We start from the raw sequence: 9,909 nt of genomic DNA, 5'->3' as shown, positions 1-9,909 counted from the left end.
AGTTACCTTAAAAATAATTCATCTTTACCATAATTAATGATTTTCATTATATACATACAAAAGAACACACCCCAAAATACAAATTACATGGCTGGTGTCCAGCATATCTTATGATGGAATGCCTCAGCCATTTATTCTTATCGCTGAGGTTCAAAGTTCAGAAAAAAGTATCATGACAAAGTATGAACACAGAACACATGTCATTTAAATTAATTTACCAAATATGAATTATATAATGTTTTTTAAATTAATGCAAACTGGGAACATGAAAGCAAAATATATTGACACAAAATAAATTGACACAAAACGAAACCTAAATCTGAGTGATGCCATTATGCCAGTAATGCTCACTGTAGAAATCACTGAAAATATTTCTCCAGCCACTTTCTAAAAGCCCCCTTGACTTCTTTATTCCTCACACTGTATATAAGTGGGTTCAACACAGGTGTGAAGATGGTGTAAAAGGCAGAGACTACCTTGTCATCAGCCACTGAACGGTAGGATTTGGGCCGCATGTAGATAAATATGATGGTGCCAAAGAAAAACCCCACCACAGCCAGGTGGGAGGAACAAGTAGCAAAAGCTTTCTTCCTGGCTTCAGCAGAATGCATGCGGAGCACAGTGATCAGGATGAGACCGTAGGAAGCCAAAATGAAAGACACTGGGATCAAAAGCATCAGGACGCAGCAGACATACATGAAAAATTCGAAAATCACGGTGTCTGTACAGGCAAGGCGAACAAGCGACGGTGCCTCACAAAAGAAGTGGTTGATTTCTCGAGAGTGGCAGTAAGGGAAACTCAGGGTGACACTAGCCTGCATCAGCCCATCCACCCCTCCCAAAAGCCAGGAGCCGGCTGTCATGTGCAAGCAGAGCTTCTGATTCATGAGGATTGGGTATCGCAGGGGATGACATATAGCCGCATAGCGGTCATAGGCCATGGCGGCTAAGAGAAAGCACTCGCCCCCTTCCAGAGTGACAAACAGGAAGATCTGGGCACCACAGCCAGCAGGAGAGATAGACCTGATGTGCATCAGGTAGTTGCCTACCATTTTGGGAACAACAGTGAGGACCAGCATCACGTCCAAGAGGGAGAGCTGGCTAAGCAGGAAGTACATCGGTGTGCACAGCCGGGAATCCATGTGAATGAGCATTATCATGAAGATATTGCTCATCAGGGAGGTGAGAAAGGTCATGAGCACCACAGAAAAGAAGAATAGATGGGTTTGTGTGTAGTTAAGGAGCCCTAAAAGAATGAAGTTTACTCCCGTGGTGCCATTTGTATTTTCCATGGCTTCAGTTATTCCTAGAAGACAATGAATAATTAGAAAATGATACTTGCTTAAAGAAGAAAATAAATGTAGCAGTATCCGCCCCCCCCCCCAAAAAAAAGAAAATGATACTTGCTTAAAAGGAAGCTTGAGCATTTCCTTTTGAAACTTGATCAATGGCACAGAAAAAAAATGAGACTTGGAGGAAAAATTATGACTTAAATTCTTTCACTGCACCAGATGTTTGGCTTGGCATCCTATCCTCCATATCTTTGTAATTACACATTATTTTTTATCCAAATAAATTATATATGCATACATAATAATATCAATTACATTTCTATTATTTTTGTACATTTTGTCAGTAAGGAGTATCTGAGTAATTGAATCTCTAACTTTTTCACTCCTATCAACTGTTGATTTTTGTTTAAATCCCTCTATATGTGGTACTATTAGATATTGTTATGTGCAATAATTATGGCCAATAATAGAAAAGTTAAAAAAAAAAAGTTTGTTTTAATTTACAAATTCCTTAGTAATGAATGAGCCAGAACTCTTCATTAATCTATCAGATTACTTTTTCAAATTTTCTGTGAATATCTCTTTTCCATGATTAATATTGAGTTGTCTGAATTTTCCTTATAGATTTAAATAATTTCTTATCTGTATTTTATGTACACTGTTCTGATTTGTTCCTGATATAGTAAATATCTTCCTCAACCTATATAAACATATTAACAATTTTTGTTACCTCATGTTGTATATTTGAGCTATTATATATTATTTATTTAACATTAATGGTCTAGATTACATTTGTAGATTGTCTCAGCCCATAACAGTGTGAATGTTATTGGTATAAAACTATTCATTATTCATATGCAAACTGTTTGAATATATGTTCAGAATAAGTTTGGTATTATTTTTCAGTTTTATCTATGCTTATCAAATATATTATCCTTACAAAATGTATTTTTTAGAGTTCATTTTTTATTACATGGTGTGAATCAATAAGGCTCTACCTTTAGGGAGTTGCTGAATAACATGTAGCTCAATATAAAATTCCTCCAGTTAATCCAAGCCAGATTCAGTGCAAATAAGGGATAGAGTTGGACTGTGAAGAAGGCTGAGTGCCGAAGAATTGATGCTTTTGAACTGTGGTGTTGGAGAAGACTCTTGAGAGTCCCTTGGACTGCAAGGAGATCCAACCAGTCCATTCTGAAGGAGATCAACCCTGGGATTTCTTTGGAAGGACTGTGCTAAAGCTGAAACTCCAGTACTTTGGCCACCTCATGCGAAGACTTGACTCATTGGAAAAGACTCTGATGCTGGGAGGGATTGGGGGCAGGAGGAAAAGGGGACGACAGAGGATGAGATGGCTGGATGGCATCACTGACTCGATGGACGTGAGTCTGAGTGAAGTCCGGGAGTTGGTGATGGACAGGGAGGCCTGGTGTGCTGCGATTCATGGGGTCGCAAAGAGTCAGACACGACTGAGCGACTGAACTGAACTGAACTGAACTGAAAGGGATAGAGACCGAATTACAGAATACTTAAATAACATGAAAAAAATCCAAAATCATGTCCAAATTCACTTAGGAAATATTTTTGAGATTTAAGTAGGTGCTGCATGCTTAGTCACTTCAGTCAAATTCAACTCTTTTTGACCTCAGGTAACCGACACCCTTATTGAGTTAGTTTCCTAACTTCTGATTCAGGAAATTCATAGGTTGCTAGACTGTCTTCCAGCACTATCTTCATTTGCTCTGCTGGGATTCACTTTCTACTCTCTATTCAAATTGAAAATTATCAACTAATCAACTAATCTTCATGCTTAAGACAAGCTTCTAGACATATTTTTCTTTTTTTTGACATATTTTTCATATGATGAGTTACTTTAAATATGATTTTGAAAGTCTTGCATGGATTTACAACTGAAGAATAAACTATTTTAAACTAATAGCTTTTAAACAATTCATTATGATAACCTCACACATTTATTCAGTGTTATATTTCCAAATAAAAACTCATGTAAAACACCTACATGTTTCACATTTAAGCAAAAGGACATCTAAAATTCAGAAAGCCATGTTGCTCACTAATGATACACATTAAAAATTAGAGAACTGATAGCAGCCTTTGTCTTTCTAATCCAATAGAATGTTTCTCTTTAATTTTATGATCTAGAAGTAATGAAATCAGAAGTAGGCTTTTTGAGTTTGAACATCTATGTCACTGATGAGTAGCTGAATGAATTTTAGTAATTTAAATAGACATTGTTAAAATAGTTTCATTATGTGAAAAACTGATATGAAAAATGTTATCTATTTCTTTTCAGATTATTTGATAATTAGGAGAACAAGTATATATAAGTGCATTATAAACTGTATGGCACAATAAAATAACTCTGCAAAAATTAGCCTTAATAATACATTGCTGCTATTAATATCAGCCATAAATAGATGTTTTTCACCAGAATAATTTGTAAGTAAAATCAGAAATTGAGAATTGTCATATAATATATTTCAACTCATTTTTTAAATTAGAAACAATTTAGGTGATATAGTATTTACAATATCTTTATGGGTTGGACTCTATATTCCATCCACTATTTATGAACTCTTTGAATACAGAACAAAGATATATGATCATAGTAAGTTTAGTCATTCTAAGACTATAAGTTCTTCAATTATTACTAATTGTGAAACACTTTCTTATGTATTTTCATGATCAGTCACTAAGTTGTGTCCAACTCTGTGAACTCATGGACTGTAGCCCACCAGGCTCCTCTGTCCATGGGATTTTCCAAGCAAGAATACCAGAGTGGGTTGTCATTTCCTTCTCCATCTTATGCTTTTACTGTAAGAGTTTTAATGTGTCATGGAACTTATCAAACATGAAATAATATATTTCCTTCTTAAAAATTTTAAAGCACTAGGATAAAAAGGTGAAATATTATTCTATGTTATTTCATGTAGTTTGACAAAGTTCAAAGAATAAGATAGATTTCAGAGTCAATATCTAGACATCTATGTTATTGTTCTGCACATTGAAAGAGGTATAAAATCACCTGTTGTTGTTTTTCTGGTTGTATAAAATCTAAAAATCCTTTTCTATCCATTGTTTCATTTCTGTCTCCACTTTAATGTGGTTTCCCTAGAATTAGCAAAGTTTTGCCCTGCTTGGCTATCTGTGATGCTCTATGTTACATGCTTTTCGTCAAATAAGTTGTTCTGACTCTTGTATAGCATTTCCCTTCAATTTGCCCATATATTTTAAAGCTGAAGAGACTCTGATTCCACATCAGCATGCTACAGTTGTGACAACTCAGACATATATGGATAATAATTATAGAAATTATTTCAAGTACTATGCTAACATCTTGATATGCATTCTCATAAAATGTCACAATAGCTAAATGAAGTAGACATTAATATTTTAGAATTCCACACTTAAAAGAGTTTGACTAAATTATTTTTTCCATGGAAAATCAAGGGGAGAAACCATGTAGCAAAGAAAGCAACATATGTTCAGAATCCACATTCTGGAAATTAAGTTTCCATGCTAAGTTACATCCCTTATTTTTGCTGTTGTTGTTGTTCCAGTTGTCATCTTGATAGTGAGAAGATAGATACTTTGAGTAAACAACAAAATAAGATAATAGACTCTCAAACTTATGTGCTGGATTACATGTTGTTTTTTTTTTTATATTTAAGTAAAAAAGCAAAAGTCCGACTCTTTGGGACCCCATGGACTATTCATTCCTCGGAATTCTCCAGGCCAGAATACTGTCTCCAGGGGATCTTCCTAACCCAGGGATCGAACCCTGGTCTACCTGTACCACAGGTGGATTTTTTACCAGCTGAACCCCAAAGGATTCTTCCTTGATAGCTCAGTTGGTAAAGAACCCGCTTGTAATGCAGGAGACCGCAGTTCAATTCCTGGATCAAAGAATCCCAAGAATACTGGAGTGGGTAGCCTATCCTTTCTCCAGGGTATCTTCCCTATACAGGAGTAGAACTGGGGTCTCCTGCATTGCAGGCAGATTCTTTATCAACTGGGGAAGGCTTATTTGGAGGCATATCAATCTATGAAAATAAATACGGGAGCTCTGGATCAGGACTTGCCTGTATTCCATACCCTTGTGAGCACCCCTGAATTTGGGATTCCCTTGTGGCTCAGCTGATAGAGAATCCACCTGCAATGAGGGAAACCTGGGTTCGATTCCTGGGTTGGGAAGATCCCTTGCAGAAAGGAAAGGCTGCCCACTCCAGTACTGTGGCCTAGAGAATTCCATGGGGTCAACCAGTTGGACACGACTGAGCAACTTTCATATATTAATAATTAATAAATTAGTTAAATTATGAAAACTATTGGTCATATTCACTCTGGATTGATGCAATTCCTAATATCAGTTTTGCTGGCAAATAAATCTCATTGCAGAGAAATGGAGCAAATTTATAAAAATATTTGCTTAAATACATATGAATGTTAGTTTAACCAAGAGAACACAGAAACTTTTGTCCTTTCATAAAGATTAATAAAGAACTCCCTCAGAGGATTCCAGGTCATCCACAAATCAAGCAGCCGGAATTGAGGTAAGTGTGTAGTCCCATGCCTCAAACAGAGACCTTTCTATTTTGTATTCTAGCAGCTGTAAATTCCATGATGTTAGGCACATTCCTTACACTCAATGGGTCTCAAATTTTTGTTTTGAAAATAAAATGCATAATTACATTATAAGGTTTTTGCAATGGCACCCCACTCCAGTACTCTTGCTTGGAAAATCCCATGGATGGAGGAGCCTGGTTGACTGCAGTCCATGGGGTCACTAAGAGTCGGACACAACTAAGCGACTTCACTTTCAGTTTTCACTTTCAGTTTTCACTTTCATGCATTGGAGAAGGAAATGGCAACCCACTCCAGTGTTTTTGCCTGGAGAATCCCAAGGATGGTGGAGCCTGGTGGGCTGCCGTCTATGGGGTCGCACAGAGTCGGACACGACTGAAGTGACTTAGCATATAAGAGTAAAATAAAATAGTGTAAAAGAATGCTTAATTTGATTAACAGAAGTTGAGTGAGTTCTTATAAAAAGTAGTCATTACCATTTTTATGTACTAAAAAGCTATCACTTTTCTGAAAGAATACTAACAAATAGGATATAGGGTTGGAGCTTGACCAAATTCCAAGTCTGAAGAGCTCCATATACTGTGCAAAATTGCAATTTGATAAATTCATGTAATATTCACATACAAAATGCAATTTCATTATAAAGAAATTCACATATTAAAAATAATATTTTTATAAATTAAAAGTTGGATTTAAGTTTCCTTTGATAATATGCATTACCAATTGGAATATAATGAAAAATGTGTAGGATAGGATAAAATTTAAAATATCCATAAGAGTTTGGCAATATTGAATGAGAATCGTAGAACTACCCTTATCCTTTGGAGCCGCTAATAACATGTTTTTTCTAGATTTCATTCTTTAAAATATCTCAAATGAAAATGAAAAATGCCATGTATACATAAAATGATTTTGAAGTTGCTTTAAAATGTGTAATGAAAATATATATAATGGAAATATTAAATTGCAGTGTGCATTACAATGTAACAGAATGGTCTTACATATCATATTAATTGAAAGAGGCAAACTCACATTTGAAATTTTTCTCAGAAAGTAAAAGGGAATAATTATGATGCTGCTGAATTAATTTTAGATACTTTAATTTCTCTCTTTTCAAACTGTTATGAATTATTATACTTTCTTAAAATTATAAAGATAAAATACTCAAGCACACTAGAGAATACTACCCCAAGTTTTATACATTCAAAGTCCTGGTACTCACCTACCACAGAACAGCCACTATGTAGATGACGCCTAGTCTTCATAGCTCTGGCCCCTGGATCACTGCTTAAATCTTGCCAGTTTATTCCATTTTAATATAAATGCAGGAGCTTAGGTCTCCCTAAGCAAAACCTTAGGGAGTCCTGAGTTCCAGGCTCTGGAAATGACAGTGGGAACACATTTAGCAGATACAGATGACCAAGTGCTATCTCCATTTATTGCCTCTATGCAGATTATTTTCAGTCTCAGAATATCTGATTTCTAGATAAAATGTCATGGTTCACTCACATAATACTAAAATCAGGCTATGACTATTTTGAAAGTGAGATTCCCTTAATAATGGTATTAAGATAACATGCATAAAATACTTATCTCATACCCAAGAATGTCTCTAATCCCATTAGCCTATACTCCACTAATAACCCATTGGCCAAGAAATACTAGAATTACATAGAGGGCATAGTGTTATAGAAACATCTTGTCCCCAAAGGCATTCTTTGAATTCTTCTGTTCTTGAATCTTTCTACCTATATGATTTAAGTTATATCATTTTTCTGAGATTAAATTTAATCATCTATAAAAGAGGGGGTAATAATGTCTCTCTCAACATTATTTGTAGAGTTTAATATATAAAATGAATATGATGCACTAATATATAAAAAAGTGTTGGCTGACTTCTTTCCTTTCACTCTAGTCTAGCAGACAATCTTGCCCTCTGATACTGAGAAAAGTTACTTTAAAAAAGAATAAAAAGAGAGAATTTTTCACTTGTCAACAAATACTTTCTGTTTTTTTTCCAATACAATATTGTAAAGTAAAAATAAAATAAAATCTGAAAAAAAGAAAGTACCACTGAAAACAACAACAACAAAAATACTTTCTTATATCTAGAAGATTATTACAATGATGAACTAATTACCAAAACATTAGAATTCAATAACTTATGATTGAACCACTCTGTGTATGAAGTGATTGGGAAGTAAAAGAGATGATTTAACACATTAATTGATTTTGCTAGGATTCTCCAAACCAGTTGATTTTCTTTCTACAGAGAAAATTGTATATAAATTTATATTTAAAAAGGTATTTACCTATAAACATAATTAATGGAGTAAAAGAAGAGAAAAAAATATATATATATATATACACATATCTGTACATGCATAAATCAAATGCTGGTAATTCTAGATAATTTAAATAAGAAAAAATAATAAAAATACTGATTAATAATGATATCAATATCAAGTTTCAAAAACTTAATTTTTTTTGAGGAATTACTGAGTATTCTGCATTGTGCCAAAAAGTTTATTAACATTAATATAATTAAATAATTTTGACTAAGGAATACTCTTCTGTTACATAAACTGGAAACACCCTATAATTCACTGAACTCATTGCAATCTTATATATACTTCTTAAATTACTGAGTTGTAATACATTTTAAATTGTATTGAAGTATATAAATGTATATAATAAAGTAAAAAACATATAGTAGCACAGTAAGATAAACTAGCCCCTTTTAAAATCCAAGCATTAAATGCTATACAAATGGTGTAGGTAAATAAATACAATAGTCTTCATCTGAGAAATTCACATGCTGAAGTTCAGAACTGGCTAAGTATTACTAGTTAGGGTTTGGTGTTGCTAAAAGCAGACCTTGGTGTTCTATTAAAATAAACAATTTTGTGGACATCCATGTAGTTAGCATAAACACAGCTGTCTAAGTATGTCCACACTCTAATCTCTGCAACTTGATAGTATGTTAAGTTACCTGGCAAAGCAAAGTTAAGGTTACAAATGAAATTAAAAGCAATTTCTCCAAAGAAGACATACGGATGGCTAACAAACACATGAAAAGATGCTCAACATCACTCATTATCAGAGAAATGCAAATCAAAACCACAATGAGGTACCACTTCACACCAGTCAGAATGGCTGCGATCCAAAAATCTGCAAGCAACAAATGCTGGAGAGGGTGTGGAGAAAAGGGAACCCTCCTACACTGTTGGTGGGAATGCAAACTAGTACAGCCACTATGGAGAACAGTGTGGAGATTCCTTAAAAAATTGCAAATAGAACTACCTTATGACCCAGCAATCCCACTGCTGGGTATACACACCGAGGAAACCAGAATTGAAAGAGACACATGTACCCCAATGTTCATCGCAGCACTGTTTATAATAGCCAGGACATGGAAACAACCTAGATGTCCATCAGCAGATGAATGGATAAGGAAGCTTTGGTACATATACACGATGGAGTATTACTCAGCCGTTAAAAAGAATTCATTTGAATCAGTTCTGATGAGATGGATGAAACTGGAGCCGATTATACAGAGTGAAGTAAGCCAGAAAGAAAAACACCAATACAGTATACTAACACATATATATGGAATTTAGAAAGATGGCAATGACGACCCTGTATGCAAGACAGGAAAAAAGACACAGCTGTGTATAACGGACTTTTGGACTCAGAGAGAGAGGGAGAGGGCGGGATGATTTGGGAGAATGGCATTCTATCATGTATACTATCATGTAAGAATTGAATCGCCAGTCTATGTCTGACGCAGGATACAGCATGATTGGGGCTGGTGCATGGGGATCACCCACAGAGATGTTATGGGGAGGGAGGTGGGAGGGGGTTTCATGTTTGGGAACACATGTAAGAATTAAAGATTTTAAAATTTAATAAAAAAAAAAATAAAAGCAATCTGTACAAAAAAAAAATAAAAATAAATAAAATAAAATAAAGAGATTATCCTAGATTATCTAGGTAGGCAGGAAGAAATCAC

The 9,909-nt window shown here is 34.8% G+C and overlaps 1 protein-coding gene across 1 annotated transcript; it reads right to left on the bottom strand.

Annotated features, from left to right (window-relative positions):
* Positions 1–359: 359 nt before the first annotated feature.
* Positions 360–1,292, bottom strand: LOC138085893 (olfactory receptor 2T33-like). The gene has a single exon (XM_068980503.1). It carries the CDS (start codon positions 1,290–1,292, stop codon positions 360–362), a length of 933 nt encoding a protein of 310 aa, XP_068836604.1.
* Positions 1,293–9,909: the final 8,617 nt, after the last annotated feature.

Source organism: Capricornis sumatraensis, chromosome 9 (assembly GCF_032405125.1).
Source record: "Capricornis sumatraensis isolate serow.1 chromosome 9, serow.2, whole genome shotgun sequence".
In the NCBI taxonomy this organism is placed as follows: domain Eukaryota; kingdom Metazoa; phylum Chordata; class Mammalia; order Artiodactyla; family Bovidae; genus Capricornis; species Capricornis sumatraensis.
The sequence above is the reverse complement of the archived record's forward strand: the minus strand, read 5'-3'. Positions and strand labels throughout refer to the sequence as shown.

Coding starts and splice junctions, on each gene's coding strand:
- LOC138085893 (XM_068980503.1), bottom strand. CDS start 1,292: ATGGAAAATACAAATGGCACCACGGGAGTAAACTTCATTCTTTTAGGG.